The sequence below is a fragment of the Mustela erminea genome, chromosome 7 (genome assembly GCF_009829155.1).
Source record: "Mustela erminea isolate mMusErm1 chromosome 7, mMusErm1.Pri, whole genome shotgun sequence".
Taxonomy (NCBI): Eukaryota; Metazoa; Chordata; class Mammalia; order Carnivora; family Mustelidae; genus Mustela; species Mustela erminea.
In genome coordinates, this window is record NC_045620.1 from 56,247,062 (window position 1) to 56,270,811 (window position 23,750).

Below are 23,750 nucleotides of genomic sequence, written 5' to 3' on the forward strand. Positions count from 1 at the left end.
ATGTTTGAAGAAGACACACAACCCTTCCAGGATGAGAGCTCTGGTGCTGGTTCTCCCTGTATCCAAAGTCCACATGGCTTTTTGTGACACCGTCAACAACAGCCAGGCAGGTGATGGACTTTTAAGAAAGTGAAATGCATGCAAACCACAAAACTGCCCCCATGCTAAATTTTTTTTTTTTTTGTAAATATCTCTGAAAAATCACAGCTAATGAAAAGGTGAGTTTCGGTTCTTCACCCAGAAGGGATCCCACCCCTTGGCTAAAGATGACAGCAGACAGTAGGACAGCGTCCCTGTGTGCTCACTGGAACGTTCTTTTTCTTCTTGCTGATAGGCTGTTGAAGGACTGGGCATCAGGATGACCGAGCGCTTTGACTGCCACCATTGTGAAGAATCTCTCTTCGGCAAGAAGTATATCCTCAGGGAGGACAGCCCCTACTGCGTGGCGTGCTTTGAGGCCCTCTACGCCAGCACTTGCGAGGAGTGCGGGAAGCCCATCGGCTGTGACTGCAAGGTACCCCCGGGGCCTCCCCCAGGCAGTGCCCACTACTCTGGGGTCCCTCCATGCGCCCCAGAAACAACAAGCTTATGTGTGGTGACCCTTAGTGCCCATTGAAATTCTGTGTCTTGAGCCCCTCTGAGGGGCTTGTCCCCTCCGGCCAAGAAGCCTTTCCGAGCCTCCTCCCTCCAGCCGCTCTGTGCCCACTCCTAATCCCGTAATGCCTGGCGAGTGCATTTCCAGGACGTCCATGCTGTGTTTTGAGCATACTTCTTACGTTGTGGCTGTTGGTGTCCTGATCAAACACTGCACCCCCCCACCCCCCACCTCCCAGTACTGTGGCTTTCCAGACGGCAGTGCTGTCTCACTCATGTTTGCCCCGTGCACTGGGTGAGTGAATGGGCACATGAGTGGCCCGGGACTGATTCCCAGATAAATGGGCTTGTAAAGCACTAACTTCACTGGAACCTGAGGGGCTCTTTTCTTCTCATTGGGAGAAGATCAGGATTGGTAGTGTTTCTTTTTCAAGGGGAAAAGCTCATGCCCAAGGGATGATGACCAGCTTTCCCACTGTGGATGACATCAACAGGGTCAGTGGAGGCCACGGGTCATTCACGCTGATTGGCCGGGGCTGAGTGCTGAGGACCCTGGCCCGTGCTTCTCAGCACTTCTTATTCCAACCCGGACCACCCAGAAATCCCCCTAGAGGTTCACCCATGTTGCTAAGTTCTCCAACATCTTCACCTGCACGGGTGTGACATTTCTTTCCTCTATCACATCATTCCCAGGAAAGGCGGGAAGCAGAAGGCAGTACAGTCCCTTTTGTGCTGCTGGGTATGTGGTGATGGCTGGGCAATGACTTCCATCCTGCATGGAGGGAAGCCTTTGCCCTAAGCAGAAACAAAGCCTCTGCAGAGCGGGCCACCAGCAACCAGGCTGCAGCCACGGAACTTTTGGCTGTGGAATAGGGGCGGCCTGGCTAAAAGAAACCGAGTGGCAGCAGGCTTGCCTAAACTTCAGAAGGTGCAGAGACAGGGCCCCCTGAACAAGAGGAGGCTGATCTTGCTTGTCTAAAAAGGAGGTACCGTCCTGTCTCTAGCATTGTTTGATAAATGATTCGCTCTCCCCCATGGGTTCTTCGAAGGCTCTTGGTGCCTGTTTCTTTATTTATGAGGCCAGGCATAAGTGTTCCGACCCCAAACTGCCCCATTCAGTCCCAGCTCTGTGTCTCACTAGCTGTGTGAGCCTGTGCTGATTACTTGACCCCTCTGTGCCCATCTTCCCCATTAGGAAAGGCAGATAAAACAGGTGCCAGCGTGATGGGGTTGTTACATTCTGGATAGGAGCCTCAGCACTCTGAATAGCAGCTGATGATCTCATAAACGCCATCGGACTGCTTCCCTATTCTTTCTGCAGCATGTTCCCTCCACACACACCCCCTGGAAGCCTCGCCCTGTCTCTTGATCTGTTTGCATTATGGGAACATCAATAAAAATGTCCGGTTGGAGGAAGAACTGAGAGACAGAGGGGGGGAGAAATGATCCCTTATAAAAATTTAACCTGGAATGGTCTTAAGTAGGTGAGAGGCTCAAATATAATTTGGTCAAAGAATGAGGCTGGTTTAGAGGACACGATTTGGATATTTGGGGTAGTCATCCTTGACCAGCGGCTGAAGTAAAAACAAAGCAGCAGTCCCTTCTCATTTTTCCAATACGATTTAGTGCAAAGACCCTGAAAACTAGTTACCCTTCAACACACACTTGATGAGCAGATAAACAAGAATCCCGTGAGCCGGGCCAAAATCAACAAGACTGTTGCAAAGCCAGGCGTTAATCGTGCTGAACTTTTCAACCCTGATGCACGGTTACTATACATGGAGTTATGCCTTGTGGTTTTCTGAACTATGGAAGGAAAAGAGATGCTTTCTTGACTTGGCTCTTTGGAGCTCTTGAATATTTGGGATGGTTTGCTTGACTTTCAGAAGTAATGATGTTGTTGACTTTGGGGAGGAAGCAAGGATAGGCAAAACATTCCTGTTATGTCAGGAAGCAAAGCCGAAAGTCCTGGCAGGAGGGGCCTCCATGGGGCCATGGAGCTGTCAGATCTGTTGGCCCTTCCCGTGGCTGAAAACAGCAGAGGCACCAGGATCCCTGCTCAGCTCCTCTTCTGAAGGATACACGCATGCGTAGAGATTTGAAATCTTGGCATGCCGATGGGAATCAGGCTCAGTTTGCCGGCATCGAGAGACTTTTATGTTATATAGATGGGACTTTAGGACCCATTTTGGTAGTTAGCTCACATAGGTTTGAAAACGTTTCTGCACACTCACTCTGTTGTATTTGCTATTTCTATTTAGTAACTCTGAGGAAATGTGCTCTCAAAGTGAAAAAATCATTCATTTTAGGACCAGTGGAAAAGGTGAGAACAGGTCATGCAAATAAAATTTCATGCTCCTCTAACATTACCCTGTTCCTTAAATTTTTCTTGGACATTTGTAGATACGAGCAAAAGAAAAAAAAAATTGGTCTGATGACAGATATTTTTGGATGGGTCTACTTATGTTCTGGGCTTTAAAAAAGTTGAGAAACTAAGGACCATGTATGGGGGGCCCATAACTCAGAGAGGGCTGCCCGTACTGTGAGCTTCACAAATCAGGGACTTGAACAAACTCTGGGATACATGGCCAGCTCAGTGTGTTTCCAGAACATACTTTCCAGCTTTTGCATCATTACATGGGAAACATCGAATGGATACTCAATTTGACACACGCCCCCCCCCACCAAACTATAAGTTTCTCAGTGGATGTCTATAAAGTTCTCAAGGATCAGAGAATCTCTGGGTTCCTTGGGCAGAAAACAGCCAGGGCACTGAGAGGGGACTCTTACTCCTCCACGGGAAATCTAGCTGTCTGTGCTGTACTTCTAGAAGGCTCCTGACCACAGCCAGTGTAGGAAGCATGAGGTCTGATTGGAAACACCTGTTCGTCCTGCCCTGGAGCAGGACGCAGGCCTCCCCCGCCCACCGATGTGGGAAGGGATACTCTTCCAGACATGTTCCAGACACGTCCTCACTGTCCAACTCCCACATCCAGCACTTTTTTATTTGTTGAGGTGATTTTTAAGTGCTTAGTGAATGAATCATCTTTGTAGAGTTTCCATGTAATTTGTCCGCAGAGTTTGTAGTGAGCCCTGAAAATATGTCTATGTATTTGGATTTCCTCCCATAAGAGACCAATCTGTTTCTAGAGGGAAGTGAAGGAAGCAGGATCCTCAGAACTGGGAAAAAGGCTGACCAGGTGGGTCACGCAGAAGGACCGCTCAGGCCCTGAAAAACCAAAGGGGTACCAGGGAGGCACACCCCCAAAGGCACCCCACACTCAGCAGCAACACCTACCCCTCCCAAGGGGGGACTCGAGCCACATGTGCCTGGGCTCACCGTCCACCAGCTGAGGTGTGGAGACATTTATGTTGCCTCTTTTCCCACTTCCGAAAACGGGGTTGCGTGCTTTGTGACTGTGGCGGGAATTAAGTGAGTTACCACGGTTGGGACACCTGAAATGGGGTTCCGCACAGCGAGTGCTGTCCTTTCTGCCACCGTCTGTTCTTCGGGACCTTTGTTCTTAAGTAATTGAAGGAACGTTCGGTTGAAAACATGACACCCTGGTGGTCTCAAAGCATAGGACACCTGTTCAAACTGCAGAGCGTGAAGGGCTCTGAAAATCCATCTATCAAGTGAAATCGCGTGGATTTGAGAAGGGGTGGATTTGGGAAATCTGCCTCTGAACTGCCCCCCAGCCCAGGAGGGGTGGCGCCAGCACCATCCTCAGGGAGGGCCACTGTGCTGCCTGGGGCCCCCTAGAGCCAGTTGAGGGCGCTAGGGTCCTGCCAGGCCCTCCCGCGGGTTCAGCTGCAGTCTCCGAGAGGGCAAGTTCAGAACCAAGGAGCGCTTCCCATATTAGGAATGTTTCCAACGTGGAAAAATAATGAAATCACAAAGGAAGTGTTTGGGCCTAATCTTACATTGTTTATCAACATTTTACTGCAATTTATGACATTTCCATGAGCACATAATTAGCCTTGGTATGTTTTCTGGGATGTGTAAAAGATCTATCCTTCTTTCTTTCTCTTTCTCTCTTTTGTTCTCTTTTACTCTGTCTTTCCTTCTCCTTCACTCTTTCTAGAGGACTTTAGAACCACGATATTTCTAGGACATTTTGAGGTTCAAAGTCAGTGAGTCTATATTTCTTAACCTTGTACCACCAGCATCAAAACCGTGTCCTTGGGGACTGCACAACGTACTCCATACGTATCAGAATTAAGCAAGATGGACTAGGTCGGTCCTAAGAACCAAAACTGTCTCTTTGAAGCTGCGCACACAGGAAAGGAGACGGGCCTTCGGGTACCAAGACTTCGAGGGAAGAATTTAGTGTGATGTGAAGCTCAGGGCCAGGCACACAGAAGTGGTCCGGGTCTTTGGGAGGTAGTTGCCAGCCCACCTCTCAGCTCTGGGGACCCCTATAGCTAAAATCCTGCCCCACGCCAAGAGTCAGAAGAGAATGTTGTCTTGGCTAGAAACCTCAGCGTGCCCTTAGAAAGCCAAGCCGGCAGTGTTGAGTTACATTCCTCTTGCCATAAAGTCTTTTCTCACTTCCTATGTATTGTGGGCTTTCTTAAGAAGTGAGTCCAAGAGGAAGCTGTGACCTGAGTTCATTAGTTTAGCTTTGACTTCCAAAGAGAGCCCAAGCCGAGAGCCCAAGGAGAACTACAGGGAAACCTGATAGCATAACAAGTTAGATAAGGGTTTCCATGCAGGATTTTGAAACGGTGTGGACACAGGCTGGCGGTGGCAGCGTGCTCACTCGGGGCGGTGTGTGACATCCCCCCCGCCGCCCCGTCCCGGCTGGGGCAGCTCACAGAGCAGGTGGCCCGTCAGCTGGAGAGGAGGCGACGAGCCTTCTGAGGCCAGGCCCGGCATGGGCCAGAGCGCCGATGTGTGATGACTTGGGCACCAGAAGTCTTGCACTGATGCCTGAGGTCTAAAGAAGCCATGTGGCTGGTCCCCCGCGTGGAAAGGAGCACGTTTTAGTGTCTCATGACTGTCAACCCATCCGTTTACCTGTAGCTGCCATGTGCTCGGGTTCGCTGGAGGAAAAATGGGTTTCTGCCGTGCTTCTCACCCATGGGAGCGTTGAGACAAGCTTCTCCACGACTGTCCATGCACACTGCCGACCCTCGGCGACTCTTTCCTTCCATCTGGGGCCTGGCTGAGCAGGGTGGAGACTGTGGTGACATCTGGTGGCTTTGCTGTCGCCATATTGCCCACTGAGTTTCCTCTCTCCATTTTTTTGAAGATGAGCCTAGGAAGGCTAGTTTCCTTGAACCCGTATTTCCTTTCCTTCTTGTTTCACTAATATGTTGTGTAGCCGCTGTCTGTCGATGCCGATGTCCTTGGCAGAGCCCACACGCAGGGCTGGGCCCAGGACTGTCTCCCCTCAGCCCTCGAGTCATTTCTAGGCTTCTCCACTCAGCCAGGCGGTGGGCGAGTCACAGCATGGAAAATGCTAGCAGCTTTTCCACAGGGGCCATCCTTCCGAGATGTCTGGTCTGCACAGAGGGAAACCACCTAACATCGGCAAAGGCTTTCCCACCTGCTGCATAATAGTCAAACCTATTTATTTAATTGTGGTGAAATACACATAACCTGAAACATATCAACTTCGCCCTTCTGAAGAGCGCAGGACAGTAGTGCCACACGTATTCATGTTGTCCTGTGGCCAACCTCCTGGTGTCTTCACCTTGCTTTTGAAACTCTGTCCCCAGGAAACACTACTTCTCTGACCCTGTCCCCCAGCCTCTGGCTCCCACCATATGAGTGTCCTCCTAGAGCATTTGTCCTCTTGCTTCTGGCTTAGTTTACTGAGCCTAATGTCCTCAGGCTTCCTGCACATCAGAATTTCCTCTCCTTTGGGGGGCTGAATAATACTCCCTTGTGGGTACGTACCACCTTTTTCTTATCCGTGCATCCCTTGATGGACATTTGGGTTGCTTCCTCTTCTTTGGTGACGGCGAATAATGCTACTATGGATACAGGTCTGATTCTTTATGCAAATGCCCAGATGTGGAATTGCTGGATCATATGGTAATCCTATTTTTAATTTTTTGAGAAACTGCCAGTACCGTCTTCTGTAACAAAAAAATGTTAAAATGCCTTTATTCCGTAGTTCAGCAGTATCACAATGATAACGATCAAAACCTCCCAACTCTTCTCACAGGAGGCTGACTCCCGTTCCTACCTCACAAGGAGTTAGTGGCTTGTTTGACTTTATTCAGAGTCTCAACAAAGGCAATGCTGAGCTGCATTCATTACATACAAAATGTGGCATTATTTCTGAATGTTTTCAGTGGATATGTATAGATCTCATCAAGGGTGCGGTTTTTGAAAGGTCGAACACACGTTCAACCAGGAGTTTACCTGAGTAGCGCACTGCCAATAGCTTCTGAATCAAAGGGACGTGAACTTGAACCTTGCTTGGCTCAGCTACATGCCCATGAGTGACTGTGTGCCTGTCACTGAGCTCCTCTGAGCTTCCAAAATAATACTTACCTTGCAGGGCTGCAAAGTGCCCAAACTCACAGCCTGGCAATGAGTATCCCTGACTGGTGTCCCAGAAAGAGAAAAATAATGATTTCTTCCTGGAAAAATTCAGGCTTCCTGGTTTATAATGAGTTTGCCTATATAGTCTCTAACTCAAATTATAGCAGTTTATACTTTGTTTCATTTGTCAAAATAACCAGTCAGGCACAGGGTGATTTCCCTCCTCCCATTTAAACAGTTCATCCCCTCTGCTGCCTTCAGGACCATTTTAATCTCTGTACAGAATTATAAGGACCCTCCGGCCCTAGTCTGGGCTTGAATTCCCCTGCTGGGCCTTGGGCTGTCCCTCCAGCCTGACCACACCTCTGTCAAGGACCCGTCTCTCTGGCCTCTCTGCTGTGTTCATGCTCTGTCTCTATCTGAAAGTCCCCCTCTGGCCCCTCCGCCCGCCTCCCTGCTGTCCATGGGCCAGACACACTCAGCTGGTGTACCAGAAGTCTCTTCTGATCCCCTTCCTCCATCTGAAGCCAGGGTCCTGTCCCTGCCCTCGCAGTTCTTTCTCTGTCCTGCCCGGTGTCCCTGGGATTCTGCTCTCACACTTGGTTTTGCTGAGTTCCTTCTGAGCTAAGCCCTGTGCTCTGTTTCTCTCTCGCCAGTTTTGCCAATGAGAAGCAGTAATGAATCGCATGTTCTGTGCTCCTCTTTCTTACAGACCACACCTCAGGGAAACCCATGTGTTTCTGGAAAACACATCTTTCTGACACATAGATACACACCTCCCCACATCTCAATGGTCGTTCCAAAATGCAGCCAGAGGAAAGCCCAGCCCTCCACGATTCACAAGCAAGGTCACAGTCCAGGCATGCCCATGGGCCTCGGCCCCTCTCTGCTCCCTCTCTGCCCCGAGATGTGTAGGACTCGCCGGGGCTGTGGGTCAAGCAGAGCATCTGCGACCCCCTCCCCCACTCTCTCACTGTGTCACATGCTCTGGGTCTACAGGACTTGTCCTACAAGGACCGACACTGGCATGAGGCCTGTTTCCAGTGCTTTCGGTGCAAGAGCTCACTGGTGGACAAGCCCTTCGCTGCCAAGGAGGACCAGCTGCTGTGCACGGACTGCTACTCCCACGAGTACTCCTCCAAGTGCCAGGAATGCAAGAAGACCATCATGCCAGGTCAGGAAAGCGCCCTCCTTCCTCACGGTGCCACAGTGCATGCTTACTCTTTTCTTCCCTTCCACTTGCTGAATTCGTCCTCGCTGGGCTATTTCAGCAAAGAGCTACTGGGCCCCGCTGCATGCCTGGCACTGGGCTGGGAGCTGGGCAGTCGCGGAGTAGTGAGCCCAGGCGGCTCACCCCATCCCCCGTCCTCCTGGGCTCCGTGTGCTAGACAGATGTTCATTCTGCACGCATGCAGACTTGACCACAGCGGGGTCAAGTGTTAAACAAGTAATAAGGAGATTGGCTATTACGGGGGAGGATGGCATGGTGTCCTTTGTTTCTTGGGCGAAGTTGGCTGGTTCTGTTCTGTGGGAGAGAGGAAGCTTTCATTTTAAAAAAAACTGGGTGATTGAAAGCATATAGAATTTTTAAATATGGCAGCAAAAAGTCTTGACAGGCACATCCAAAAATGAGGGCAAGGAGACTAACCACCCAGAGAAGGGACTGAGATGTGGACGGTGGGCAGGTGAGAGGGAGGCATGATGGCTACACCTGGCTTACAGGCCACGGACAACCCATGGTCTCTGTCGTCTGCGTGACCAGTAAATGCTACCAGAGGGGAGATTTGCCGGAGTCAGAAAACAAAAATACAGACTTGCGTTTCAGTCTGAGTTATAGGTAATTTTTTAGTCTCTGGCCCACGTGGGACGTTTTTAAGCTGGCATCCTTACCAGAGAATCCCAGGGACCCAGGAGAAAACGCTGTGCAGCACACGTCTGCCAGAGATGTGGCCCTCGCCGTAGGCAGAGTCTCATGAAGCATTGGCGAGGCCCCTGGAGTCCAGTCAGGTGGCCGGGGACCCAGCCTGCTGTGAGTAAATGGAGGGCTTGGAGAGATGCGGCCCTGAGTCCTCTGGTTGGCGGGCGCCGGCCGAGCTTCTCCCATATCAGGATCATGGGAGCAGGAGGGACACTGGTCAGGCCCAGCCTTCCCCTGCTGAGAAGTTCCAGCCAGCTCGCCCAGGGGTGGAGCAAGGGGTGCCCACTCACAGGACCGTCCCTGAGGATGCAGCGGGGAAGCATCCTTCATCCCAGGGACGTCTGGAATTAAGGGCGGATGTAGGAAGAAATCAAACCCACAGTAATAGTGTGTTCAATCTGATGAAGCAGGTTTAAAAATAAAAAAACGTGGTCTAAGGAGTAAATTAGAGAGTGTACATGATTTAGGCTTGTGATTTCGAAAGGGAATTTCCTTAATTTATCGCCTGTCGTGGTGTTCAGGGTATCTGATGATTTGTCCTATTCACAAGCTTAACTCGTTTCAACAACAATCACTTAAGACCTTGAGGTTTGGTTTGTTGGTTGAGGTTTTTTTTTTAAAAGGGGTATCAAACACGTGAAGCTTTCAAGTGTTGTTTTAAAGGAGTTGAGGTCTGGAAGCTCCTGAGTGGCTCAGTCGACTGAGCATCTGACCCTTGATTTGGGCTCAGGTCATGATCTCAAGGTGATGAGATCGAGCCCCATAAGGTTCTCTTTCTCCCTTGTCCTCCGCCCTCCTCCCCGACTCATGCATGTGTACACTCTCTCTCTCTCTCTCAGAAAATAAAATCAGAGACACCTGATTTTATCGGTCGGTTTAATGTCCATTTCTTGGTTTGGGCTCAGGTCATGGTCTCGGGTTGTGGGGTTGAGCCCTGCATCAGGCTCCAAGCTCAACGGGAAGTCTGCGGGAGTTTCTCTTTCCCTCTCCCTCTGCCCCTCCCCGTGCGAGCGCATGCACTCTCTCGCTCTGTGCCTGCTCTCTCAATCTCTTTCTCTCTAAAATAAATAAATAAACCTTAAAAAAAAATAAATTAAGAAAAAGAAAAAGGGCTTGAAGTCTGTACCTTAATAAATAGAAGTAAACACAGAGGTCCCTTAGGAGTGATTTTTAAAAAAATTCACCGTATTCGTGCATGTCGTGATGAGATGTGTCAGAGGAGCTGGGGTTGAGGGTTTTGACCTGGTTGCATCAACAGATTGAATGTTGATTTTTTATAACCCTGGCAGCCAGCGGAGTCACAGTATTTCACTCAGTAGCTGGGTTCACGCCAACGTGCGACAGGAATTAGGGTTTCCCTGGTCATTTAGAGCCAAACTCTTTAGCGGAAGCCTGCTTGCCATGGCCCTGAATTTTCCTTTGATTTTTCGTTTGCTTGGTGTTTGGCAGTGAAGAGATGCCAAAGGGTTTTTGAGTGAGAGACTGACGTGCAGTAAGTATTATTTTAGGGAGATAAGTTGGATAAGAAAGAATACATTTCAAAAAGGCAAGGGCAAAATTAGGCTTCAGTAAGATGGTTTCTCATGGCCCTACATTTTGCTGCCGAATATATCTTAAAGATAACTGACTCCACGCTACTGCAAGGAACAAACCCCGCCCCCCCCCCCCCCCCCAGACCAAGGCCTCTCAGCACAGCAGGTGTGGGACAAGGGCCGGGTGTGGGACAAGGGCCCAGCGTGGGGGCTGTGAAATGGAAACGAAAGCTGGGCTGGGCCCTGGTCCTGCCCCACAGGGAGTCACCCACAGAGACAGAGTGGTCCCGACATGGTGAGAACCACAAAATTAATTAAAAGCAAAGTAAATCTTTATGGAGTTATCACAAGAGCCCAGGGGAGTCTCCATTCTGCTTCACAGCGGACTCTCTCCATGCCCTTCCACACCTCCCTGGGTCCCCGGCTGCCAGAGACTTCTGCTCCCCAACAGCGGGCTCTTAGCTCACTGTTTGCCTTTTGTTTGGTTTTGCTTGCTCGCCCATTTGCTCCCCCTCAGCAGTGCACTGGCCTTTGGCAAGGAACCCTTCCCTCTTATCTGCCTCCCTTTCTCTCACTGGCAGACCTGGAGGACCAGGTGGGGACAGGGTCCCACTGCACTAGAGCTCTGGGAGGCAGTGGGAGGTCACGAATATCCCTGACACCTGCACCTGTGGGGCTGGCCCGGGACCCTTCAGACACCTGAGGGAGCTTACTGTTTGGATAGTTCACCATGGAGAACTGAAGCCCCCTGCCCCCCCCACAAGCTCAGGCACTTGTCACCAGAAGCAGCTAAATCACACACCACAAAATTGTAAGAGCATTGACAGTTTTACGCTTAATGGACCTTAAAGTTCACCTGTCTTGTCTCGGCAGTGAAGAAACCAGAAAGTTCAGGGGCGGACCCCTGGGCTACTGTCAGTGGCCCAGCCAGGATTAGGACCTTGTCCAGGACTCTGGTCTCAGAGCTTCGAGCCACCTTCTCAACTAGATAAGAGAAGGTGGGCCAGGAGCTGGCGGGTGTGAATGGTGGTTCATTCACAAGGTGGGGTAACAGGACACCCAGGATAAACCTTCACGGAATGGGGTGCTCAGGGCCTCCCTAGGTGGAGGACAGAACAGCAGTGTTGGCATCATGTCCTGTTCAACATCTTCGTGTAGTCCGAGCGAGTTGGACACAGGCAGGAAGGGGGGGGTCCCTCTTTGCTGAGCAGTAGCTCACTGAGCACAACCACTTGGGAGCTGGGGGCGTCTTGGTTTCCCCACCCCCACTCCTGCTGGTCTGCGTCACATTAAATTCAAAAGCAGTCCTACAGATGCCATTTTCTTGTCCTGTGGTGTCTGTCCAGGCTCCCCCCTCACTGTGGCGCTCCTTCCCTGAACCATTTCTCAGGGAAAACCTAGAAACTGACAGGTTGGGGTTTCAACCTTCCTGTTCCTGGCTGTGACTTTTCACCAGTCGTTGCCCCTCACTGAGACTTGACTAGAGAAGCCCGTCTTGTACCCGCCATGATGGAGGCATGGGCCCAGGGCAGGGTCGGGAAGGGACCCTGGGGAGGTCACATAGGACCCTGGGGAGGTCACATTGGACCAGTCTTAGAGGATGAGCTGGGTTTCTTCGACCAATGGAGAAGTCTCAAAAGGGAGGGCCCTCTGGCAGAGGACATGGGCTCAGCACCAAAGGCAGAGTGTGTAGATGCCTGGTGAAACAGATTGAGACAGAGAGAAGCTGGGCAGGGCAGGGAAGGACAGGGGAGGGTGGGACCGGGGAATGGAGCAGGAAGGGATGGGAAAGAAAAGAAAGAAAAAGAAAAGGAAAAAAATGTGCTGAATCATAGCATGTGCTACTTTTCTTTGGTCTGATTTTTGGAAGTGCTACCAGGAAATCATGATGCATGGGCACGCAGGTCGTCGGCTTGGCTATGGCAATGAATTTAAGTAAAACAAAACAAGAGGTCTGTGCTGACTGACAAACTCAAACCTGACCAAAGCCCCCAGAAGTAGCCAGGAACCTAGAAACCGCCACAAGCCATAGGGTTGAGGCTCCCGGGCTTCTCCGCTACTAAACGAGCCTCTACTTCCTCTGAGCAGACTCACAGGAACTCACCCTTTTCCTCACTTGTTCGAAACAGAAAAAAGACACCACAGGACCCTGTACTCCCTTCTGCCTGAGAAGTGGCAAGGTCTGTTAGAAGGACCTTTGCTGCCCCCTGCTGGCTGTGTTGTACAATAAACTCGACAGGTGTCTGGAGGCTGCTGGAAACCACCCAAAAGGGCTACAAGTGCCGCCCCTCACCCCCCTCCCGCTCCCCAGGGCTCCTGACTGGTGATAATAAAAGACCATTATTCCTCAACAAGCCAAGAACGAACTCACGCGGTCTTGCTTGCCGTCTTCAGTGAGCATACAGTTGCCCTCTGTTCATTGACAAGATCCTTTGGTTTTTAAGCTGCTTTATCAGGGGAAGGTGGGAGAGTAAGAGAGCAAGGGGCAAAAATACACATGGGAAGATAACCCCCTGGAGACAAAGAAAATCATTCTAGGTTTAAATCACCAATCTTCCACTATTTTTACGTGACATTCCGTTGCTCAGTGTAATTCTCCTTGTGTCAGGACTCATCACCCCACGACTGGACTCTGCAGCTTTGAAAACTATTATGTGCCTCCCTGACCATGTATGCCCCCCCCCGTCCCTAGCTTCTGGCACCTGCACACACCTGAGTATTGTACGTACTTTACAGAAGATGGTGCCCAAATGCCCTGGCTTGGAAGTACAGGAAGCGGAGAAAGTGACCCGAAAGTGACAGCGAATAAATAATCTTGCAACGATTCTCTGCACATATCCTAATTTTTCAAGAGATGGACAGCTCTTTGTCAACCTTGCAAGCAGACAAAATTCAGCCCTTAAGCCCATCATTTTGACCATATATATCATCTTTGGACTTAAGCTAAAGTTTGGCGCGTTTCTAGACTCTTTGGCTGCCTGCGTTATGCCAGGCAGCCCTGGTTCGAAGCCGGGGCTCCTGCTCGTACCCTCACTCCCCCTTGGCCTGATCCCACTGTGACGTCTAACCATTGCATCCTACATGCCTCAGCCCCAGACTTGCAGTGAGCCCAGGGTTGGCTAACATGTTTCCAGAAAGAACCAGACAAATATTTGGGGTCTCAAGGGCCATGGTTTCTGTCCCAATGACCCATTCTGCCACTGTAGTGTGAAAGCAGCTGCAGACAATTGAAGTAAGGGAACAGATGAGGCTGTGCCCCAGGAAAACCCTGATTGTAACAGGAGGTAGTGCAGACTGTGCATGGGCCGCAGGCCGGGTGGCCGGCCCGGAGCCCACTCAAGTATTTGGAGAATTTGGGGTTTTTTTTTCAGTCCTTACCCTCCTTTCCCTGCAAACTTGCCTTGTGTTGCATGCAAAGGGGGTTTGCACACCAACCTGTCTTGAACCATTTCTTTCTGTAAATACACATACTTTTATTCTCTTGAAAAAGTATGGAAAAACATTAACAAATACTGAATACTGTGACTCCGGCTTTGTGGTGGGGGATGGGGTGAGCCAAACAGCATTTCCGGTTCTCTAGGACTTCCTGAGCTCCTTGAAGAAATCACGTAAACATATCAAATGATAAGTTACTCGAAAGGAAATGCGATGTCACAAGATCAGATCAGAAAATTTCTAAATGGGATGTCTGAGTGTCACATGTGGATTTTATTTATTTTTTTAAGAATGTATTTATTTGAGAAAGAGATAACACGCAAGCAAGGGGAGGGGCAGAGGGAGAGGGAGAAGCAAACTCTCTGCTGAGCAGGGAGCCCGACACGGGGACTCAATCCCAGGAGCCTGGGATCAGGACCGGAGATGAAGGCAGACGCTTAACAGACTGAGCCACCCCAGGTGCCCCACATGTGGCTTTTAATGATAGCACTCAGTCATCACTTTTAATGGTAGAGCTACAACACATCTCGGCTTGGTTTCCACGGCAGGTCACAGGAAGTGAGTGCCATGGAGACTCCTCGCGGACTCCGGCTTGAGACTCCAGGTTCATGTACGCGCCACCGATTTCCATCCCACTGCAAAACAGAAGAGTATTCCTTAATGGGCCACTGAGCTCTGGAATTCCCACTCTGTCCAGACAGTCTGAGCCCTGCCAGAATTCTCTGTTTTGCAGTCCGGAGAGACAGAGACAGATACTTTTTCTACTTCATGTTCCTAACCTCCTTTGGGACAAATTACATACTGAGTACGCACAGAGATTGTTCTGGAAGTTGGGTGTACAGCGGCGAACCCAGAAACACAGAGTCCCTGCCCTCTCCAAAACAGGCCCATTTCGAGGCGAGCCTTTGAGAGCTAAAGTGACTTGCTGGGGTCACCAAACTAGCCCGTGGGCAGGTTCTCAACGCGGACAGCAGGTACTCCGAGCCAGCCGTGTCGTCAGCTCTGCCCTTTGCTGCTTCTTCCCAACTCTCATGACAGGTACCCGCAAGATGGAGTACAAAGACAGCAGCTGGCATGAGACCTGTTTCGTCTGCCGCCGCTGCCAGCAGCCCATCGGCACCAAGAGCTTCATCCCAAAGGACAACCAGAACTTCTGCGTGCCGTGCTATGAGAAACAGTACGCCTTGCAGTGCGTTCAGTGCCAAAAGGTATCTCTCATCCTCCCTTGGACCTTGTCCATTCCAGTCCATTTGCCTCCACAGCCCTTGGCTTCAGCCCTCCTTCCCCCAAGTGACGACACCTGTGGTACCTGAAGGGCACAGGAGTCTTGCCGGGCTGGCCCCCCATCCCAAAATTCTCTTGTGTGCATGTGCATTTACCCCCGGACGGACCCCCCACTCCAGGCCTTCTTCCTACAACGCGATCAGAGATAAAATTCCGTGTCCCTCCCTCCTTCTAGAACATTGCCAAGTATTTGTTCCTGTTTATGACACACATTAAAGGCGAGGAAAACTTATTATCCCAAAGCGGTCCCATTACCCTGTACTCCCATCAGTGAACAGGAAAACTCCGGGGAGGGAGGGAGGGACGTGAGGAGCAAAGGGAGGCTGTGCCCATGGACAGGGCCCAGGTTGCTGGCTGCACACTTGCCCCCTCACTCTGGCGCCCTCCTGTCTTGGCTGTTGGGTTACCGAGGGAAAAGGAGCCCACTATAGAGCGATTGCACACTATTTGGCTCGGGCCCTATTACAGACTCTGCTGTTGGGCCTGTGGGGGCCCAGCCTGGCCTCTGGCTGCTGTGCCACGCGAGGGTCAGCAGGGCGTCAGTGCCCGTCCTGCCTGCACCTCTTCAAAGGGCAGAGTGGTACGCTAACTACAATCTTAAATTCCCCTCCTCCCAGTTCCTGCGCTAAGATTATGCTGTTTATCTACTGTGTATCCCTGCCTCCTTCGACAAACCTGCTGTGTTTATGTCAGCAAGCCTCTTCTCCTCTCACTCCCTCTCTGTTTGGTCTGCCTGTTGTCGTCAAGAGCCAAGGAAAGTTCATGTCATTTGCTTTTCTTCCACTGTGCTCCTGCCAACCTTATGGCTGCCTTGTTTGGCCGCAGAAGTGAAGGTAGCGCATCCTCTGAGAAGCATGGCCTTGTGTGTGTTCATCGGGACGCAAGAAAGCCTTCATGCCAGACACATCCATTACCCGCTAAGGGACGGAGGCCCTCGGGGCTACTAGGGTCTGGGGGGAAATGCAGTCCAATGGCAACATTCAAATGCTTATCGACAAGTGTGCCTTGGAGGAGAACAGAGTCAGCAGAGTGTATACGGGCATGATCTGAACTAACTGGGAGTGGGAGCCAGGCTGGTGTTTAGGAAGAGAAGCTATGAGACAGTAACACCCAGGAGCAGGTCTGAGCTAGCCGGGGGACGTGGAATCCAGACACAAGGAAGACAAGGGCGTGTGCCAGGCAGAGCAAACCTCTTATTATACCTGCCCTCTGTATCCAGCAGATACTTTGCAGCCGAATTTATTTTGCATACATTCTGATCCAAGGGGGATATTTGTAGGATGATCATTATTACTTTATAGTTTAATGAAAAGAATATAGGACAGAAAGAGTCCTGAACCCTGGCACCTGCTTTGTCTTTAGCTATGAATTCTTAGGCAAGTCCCTGCATTTCTCTGGGTCTCAGTTTACTCACCTGTAAAATGGAAATCATGTCTATAAAATATAAGGGACTTTATACAGTCAATCCTTGAACAACAGGGGGGCCAGGGGTACCAAGCCCCCTGCACAGTTGAAAATCCACATCGAATTTTGGACTCCCAGAAAGCTTACCTACTAAGAGCAGGCTGTTGGGGCGCCTTGGTGGCTCAGTTGGTTAAGTGACTGCCTTCAGCTCCGGTCATGATCCCAGGGAGCTGGGCTTGAGCCCGCATGGGGCCTGGCTTTTGCCTCTCCCTCTGCTGCTCTGCCTGCTTGTGCTTGCTTGCTCTGTTAAATACATAAAATCTTTTAAGAAAATCAGTAAGAGCGGGCGATTGACGAGAAGCCTCGCTCATGGCATAAATAATGCTCGCGTATGTGGTAGGTTCTGTGTATCCTGTACTGTCTCCTTGCAATACAGTAATCTAGAGTAAAGAAAATGCTAGGAAATTATAAGAGGAAAAGCACCAGGCAGTCCCACTCTGTGCTTAGCAGAAGTGCGCGCAGGCGCAGAAAGGTCCCTCGCGGTTCAATCCCTCGCTGTCCGCGCTCCTCCCCGCACCTTCCCGCACCTTCTGTGCGCACTAGGGGTGGCCGTGCCATGTCTCCGTGCCTTTTCCCCTCACACACCCGTCGGGTTCAGGAGGGGGCTCTCGCGCCACCCAGAACCACCCCTCCCCGGGGGGCCCTGGAACGCTGACCGTGGCTTCCCTGCCTCCTCCAGCCCATCACCACCGGGGGCGTCACATACCGGGAGCAGCCGTGGCATCGGGAGTGCTTCGTGTGCACCGCGTGCAAGAAGCCGCTGTCGGGCCAGCGCTTCACGTCCCGCGAGGAGTTCCCCTACTGCCTGAGCTGCTTCTGCGACCTGTACGCCAAGAAGTGTGCCGGCTGCACCCACCCCATCAGCGGTGAGTGTCCCGACTCGGGCTCCCGGGCGAGGGTTCCCGCTGGGCGCGCGCGAGGCAGCAGCCCTTCCCCACCGGGCCACCGCCAGGGTTGGACCAGGGGCACGACTGCGGCCCCAGACTTTGCCTCTCCTCCGAGACTGAGACTCGGGGGCCTCCCTCAGGTTCCCGGACGGAGCCGGTGTTCCTGCGGCCGCGCTCGCCGGACCTTGTGACAGGGGCGGGGACAGCCGCCAGCACATAGCGCGGCCCTTCTAGCTCAGCGGGTCCCTGGAAACCACGTGGCCTGTTCTCAAGGGGTCTTGTTTCTGCCCTCGGCTGGGTTTTTTCCAAAACCGCGGTCTGTGCGCATGCGGCCCGCGGGTGAGCACCAGCAACTGGCATTTCCAGGCTGAGCCGCGAGGCTGCGTTTCTAAAGCGGCTTCCTAGGGGCGCCGACTCCTGCTTTCGGCTCTTTGGTTTGGCGATCTCATGGTGGTGAGATCAAGCCCCATGTGGGGTTCCACCCCCCCCCCCCGGGGTGCGGAGTCTGCTTGAGATTCTCTCTCCCACTTGTGCCCCCTTTCTCTCTTTGCTCTCAAAATCAATGAGTAAATCTTTTAAAAAAAAAAAAAAAAGGATAATAAAGGTGCTCCTTGGCATCTTAGAGGGACTTGTCGACCACAAGGCCATAGCTACATGAGGGCAGAGGACAAGATTCTAGGCGGTTCTTTCTTATCCCCCAAAGGCTGGGGCCGACCGAGAGCCCAAAGCCTGTTGGTTGCAGTCCGGTTGCAGACCGGAGTTGCACCAAACTATTGGACTTGCCGAGAAATCGAGCGTGGAGGGCCGACGGCTGGCCAGACTCCAGCCCTGTAAACGTGCACCACGCACCACCACACAAACCCATGACTGGGCCAGAGGGAAAGAGAATTCTGTGAGGGCACAGCGTTCTGGGATTCCCAGCTCTGCCACTTTCAGGTGACTGCGATCCCTGTCCATGGCAGGCGGCGGACACGTGTCATCTAAGCCTCACAGCCTGGAATCTCTGTGTGGCGCCGCTGTGTGGTCACACAGACATTTTACAGCCCGTGTGTGCTTGTCCCCGACTTTCTTTTTCCTGGGGTCTAGAATTGAGCGCACTCACCTCAGCCAATGCCCCTGATGCAGGAAGCCCTAAAATTATCCTTTCCTGGGTAATCCAGAGCTCGTATTTCCATAAGGAATTAAAATACAAAGAAAAGAAGCACAGCATTTAAATTTTTCCGTTAACCTGATTCCAGCCATTTACATACCAGACTGGAATCGTTCAGGGGGAAGAAATGCAGTCCCCTAACATATGCTGTTTTCATGGTAATGCCTATGAAAGTAAATGTTTATAAAATTAAACCTTATAAAGCAGTGTAATTTAGATAAAAGCACTTATACATGTAAAGTATCAGATACGTGTTAGTCCCATGGTAGCACTAAAAAAAATTTTAAAAGAAGAAGAAAGAAAACAACACAAGGAAAACAATGGACACTTTCCTCCAAAAGAGGAAAGTTACTTCTCTGGAACTCAGAGATTAGTGTTCTGGAGCCTACAGAGGAATTTTGAAATTGCAGTTAAAATATACTTGTAGCCAAATCCCTAAACAATTATATGAGATTGTGACTTTAGATTGGATTTTTAATAGATCCTTACTTAGCATTTTCTCTTCAGCAACAATTTAAATGATTTTTTAAGTAAATCTGAAGTTCTACTTTCCCGCATTCTGTGCACAGTGATGCAAAATCCACACACAAATACAGTCTTCGTTACTCAGAGTCCAGACCTGCAAATTCGCCTACTCACTAACATTTATTTGTAACTTCAAAATCAGCACTCAATTTGCTTTCGTGGTCATTCCCAGACACCCACAGAATGGCAAAACATTTTGAGTCGTCTGACACATAATGCTTCCGGCGGAGGTGAGGTGAGGGGACACTCTGCCTCCTCATTTCGATTCTCATTTTATAACCAAGGGTCCTATTCACGGACTATTTATTGCCACGTTGTTTGCATTTTTGCGCCTTTTTTTTTTTTTAAAGATTTTATTTATTTATTTGATGAGAGAGAGAGAGAGAGATCACAAGCAGGCAGAGAGGCAGGCAGAGAGAGAGGGAGAAGCAGGCTCCCCGCCGAGCAGAGAGCCCGATGCGGGGCTCGATCCCATGACCCTGAGACCATGACCTGAGCCGAAGGCAGAGGCTTAAACCACTGAGCCACCCAGGTGCCCCCATTTTTGTGCTTTTTGTTGGCAGTTTCGCTGCTGAAAGTGGCTCCCAAGGGGCAGTGCGGACAGGCCGTCTGTGTTCCTAAGCACAGGCAGGTTGTAAGGTGCCTTACGGAGAAAATGCACCTGTTAGATGAGCTCTGTTCAGGCTGGAGTTCTGGGGCCATTGGCCATAAACCTCAAATGACAATAGTTGACTGTGTATGCCTCTCCCCTTTAGGAGCATTCTTCCTCCTTGGGCTGTTTTTTGATTCTCATTTCTGTGACTTGCCCCATTGATTGTTATATCAAGGAAACAGTGGCGTTTCTAAAAGGAGGCTATCCCCCGGGACGGCACCCGGCACAGCACCTCCCACTAACATCCTTCTTCGTCCTGTCCCTGCCAGGGCTCCTCCTGGCCCCAGATCTCCAGTGTAGCAGGACTCAGTCAGAGGTGAGACAAAGGAGAGACATGGAATGGCGGAAATGCTGGGGCATCCCAGCTGCTTCTTGGCTTTTCAGTTTGCTCAGTGCTGAGAAAACAAAAAACAAAAATGACCTTTCAACTGTTCTGCAGTCCCTGCCGCTAAATCAAGTGTTGCCGAAAACCTCTTGTTTTCAGACTTGGCTACATATTCAAAACACCTTGGGGAGCTTAGAAAAATGACTGCTGCCTGGGTCACGATTTAATTGGCAGGGGCTATGACCTGGGTGATAGTTGAAGCCTGAAAAGCTTCCCAAGTGATTCAGATCTGCGGGAAGTTTGAGACCCATGGACCTTAATCACAGGTTTGGTGCCACTGCAGGCCCAGCGCAAAAGCTATGAGACCACAGCCCTTAGGGGTCCAGGATGCGTAAAGGCAGTCAGTGTTTTAGTAACTGTGAATATTGAGGGTACTTCTGATTTTCAAGCTGTGGGAAAAGAAAGTCGAAAAGCTGTGCTAGTGCAAACCCCACCAGCCACAGGGCTAGGGTGACACTGGAAGGAGCACTGAACTTGAACTGAAGCAGTTTCTAACTAGCCGGGGAGTGGGGGGGGGGGGGTGGCTAGCTTGCAGGTCTCCCCTGGGTGAAAGACTGAAAGCCCCACGTCAACCTAGCCAGCTCTGTTACAAAAGGAACTACCTGTTTGGTGCATTACAGACTTTTCAGGCTAGCCTGAGACTTCAAGCCCTTATAAATGGAGCAGTCAAGGCAGTTGCTTTCTTTTTACTGTGGCAGATTGAACCATTATTTCTGGAAAGAACTCTTTGTAATTGGAATTCATGATCCAGAGTTCAGTGGAACGGATCACAACTCCTAATAACCCTGGGTATTTGATTCCAGTTGATTTCAGGTGGCTCAGGGGCGGGACCAAGCAACCATGTGGTAATAGGCGGCCGGTGTACCTTAAGCATTTGATGAGAATTCGCCATCAAACAAGAATCAAGCACCGAACCGAGTTATTACATCTCTTGTTTAAAATATAATAAGCTGGTCCTCTCTATTGCCCACACACCAGAATGCGCTCCCACCCACCCTAGCGGCCCACCTTCCCCCTCTCACACTTATGTTCATACTTTGTGGTCTGTCTCATGATATTCACTCTTCAAGAATGGCCACCCCCCACATCCACATGCCATTTCTTTAGTGAGGCCTTTCCTGGCCATGCCAGAGAAAATGCGTATTTACCTCTAACGTCCCTTCAGCACTTCATTCATGAAATCACAAAATAATTGAGTACCAGACATGAGGCACCCAGGGAAGAAATAAGAGAGACCAGCTCCAGATCTCCTAGAGTTTCATTCTGGTGGAACAGACAGACAGACACAATCGTCCCTCCATAATTAGAGCTCTGATCATGTCGTTTTGGAGCTGGTTTGTGTATCTGTTCCAGCTCATAGTACGAGCTCCACTGGGTGTCTGATTGACCTGTGGATTGCCAGCCATTAGAAACTCACACTCTCCAGACTACACAGTCCAGCTTTGAAATGGCTCAAACCAGAATTCCTTCGTTGGTCCCGGAGGCCTGGTTCTCCCCAGCCATGGCCCCTTTCTTTTTCCACCCTGGTGTTCTTTCTTCTCTGTTAACAGGACTTGGTGGCACAAAGTACATCTCCTTTGAGGAACGGCAGTGGCATAACGACTGTTTTAACTGTAAGAAGTGCTCCCTCTCACTGGTGGGGCGAGGCTTCCTCACAGAAAGAGATGACATCCTGTGCCCTGACTGCGGGAAAGATATCTGAAGCCCACACGGCTGCTTGTGACACGCACGGATTTAGACACTCTCATTCTCCACCAGGCAGTGTTGTGTCTGGTCTCCACCGGCCATGCTGAAACTTTCCTCTTGTGCTTCTCAGTGATATTCACATTTGTTTAAACCCTTTAATCCTTTGTACTAGCTCAGTCCCAGGGAAGGAGGAAACCCTTCTGTAAACCTGTGATGGGAAGATGATGTTGAATTTTCATAATCAAGCAGGGCAATTCCAAGTGTAAAAATCCTTTTGAATGACATCTTTATACATGTACCTTTCTTTCACTATGTATTTAATTTTTAAGTGCAATTAACACATCACGAACTTGAGTTTCCCTAACTACATGAGATATTGAAGAGTGGGCATTTACAATGTGTAGCTTCCTGTCATGTAAGACCTAGAGCAAGATCGTATAGCTTACAATAAAGTTAAGAAAAAGTTAATAAAGAACAAAATCCTTGGCCACACACAGTGCGTGAAATAATGATTAAACATCGAAGTTCTGAACATTGCAGTATAAGGCACGTTATTGTATGTTCCACTGATCACCGTATGAAGTACAAATTCAGACAGGCTGGGGCAGCATTCATGGAGATCCATCACACCTTTCATTTCAAAGAAAACCTTTAGTCAGCACCACAACCTCTTCCAGGCTCCCTTCTCTTTGCTCCTTTCTCCCAAACTTTGTCTCTCTCAGAATTTAATGTTCTGCATTGGATGCAGTAACAGAAACTCCAGAATATGAGCCAGCAGAATATGAGCTAATGACAGTGAAGGCAGTTGGGGGGTCACTTTTCTTTTTTTTTTTTTTTATTTTTTTTTTTTTAAAGATTTTATTTATTTATTTGAGAGAGAGACAGTGAGAGAGAACATGAGCGAGAAGGTCAGAGAGAGAAGCAGACTCCCCGTGGAGCTGGGAGACCTATGTGGGACTCGATCCCGGGACTCCGGGATCATGACCCGAGCCGAAGGCAGTCGTCCAACCAACTGAGCCACCCAGGCGTCCCGGGGGGTCACTTTTCTTAAAAGGGCTCAGTGCTTTCCCATTGCCATGGGTCCCTATCCTATCCCAACCTGCCTTTTCATCCATAAAGTGAAGGATCACGAAAGGATACAAGCACCTCGAGGTCAGAGATGACCTCTTGCTCATCTGTGTATTACCGCTACTCCAGCAATTTAGGGCATTGCTTTGGAAGCCTCTGTTGTTTCTGAAAAAAAGAGAGAGAGACTCCCAGCTCTCAGATCTTAATGATTTGAGCTCCTAGCTTGGCGTTCGTCTGTAAAACCATCTGTGAAGGCATGATATACAGTTGGAAAGCACTGAGCCAATTTGTGAGCTAGAGCATTGCCTGTGCTCCTTTCTAGAATGCTAACAATAGTGACTTTTGTCCTTAGTTTTCTAAGGTGGTGTAGTACCATAAAACGACTTGATTTCCACCAACGTCCCAGCCATGCTGAGCATGTGTGAAGTCAGTTTCTTAATCCGAGTGCTGGACTACATAAGATGTGTATCGTGATGTCTGAGACAGGCCTTCTGAGAACTCTATGGCTCAGTAGTTCTCTTGCCTTCTACGTCATATTATAAAAGTAAAAGCATTCTTGGATTTGTGCTTTTTAAAGTGAAAATAACAAAATTCAAGACAAAAAGGTGAAAGCTTTGGAAATGTCATTGTGGAACACCTTACCTTTTCCTCATAAGAACCACAGATACACT

At 50.1% G+C, this 23,750-nt stretch overlaps 1 protein-coding gene across 6 annotated transcripts in view; it reads left to right on the plus strand.

Moving 5' to 3' along the window:
- FHL2 (four and a half LIM domains 2) overlaps window positions 1-22,543 on the plus strand; it is a 67,822-nt gene extending 45,279 nt beyond the window's left edge. For all 6 annotated transcript variants that reach the window (XM_032351681.1, XM_032351682.1, XM_032351683.1 and 3 more), the window contains 5 exons: window positions 335-514; window positions 8,093-8,267; window positions 15,017-15,186; window positions 17,406-17,592; window positions 21,876-22,543. In XM_032351681.1, the coding sequence (XP_032207572.1) occupies window positions 359-514; window positions 8,093-8,267; window positions 15,017-15,186; window positions 17,406-17,592; window positions 21,876-22,027 (840 nt within the window). In that variant the 5' untranslated portion in view covers window positions 335-358 and the 3' untranslated portion in view covers window positions 22,028-22,543. The remainder of the gene's footprint in view (window positions 1-334; window positions 515-8,092; window positions 8,268-15,016; window positions 15,187-17,405; window positions 17,593-21,875) is intronic.
- The last annotated feature ends 1,207 nt before the right edge of the window (window positions 22,544-23,750 follow it).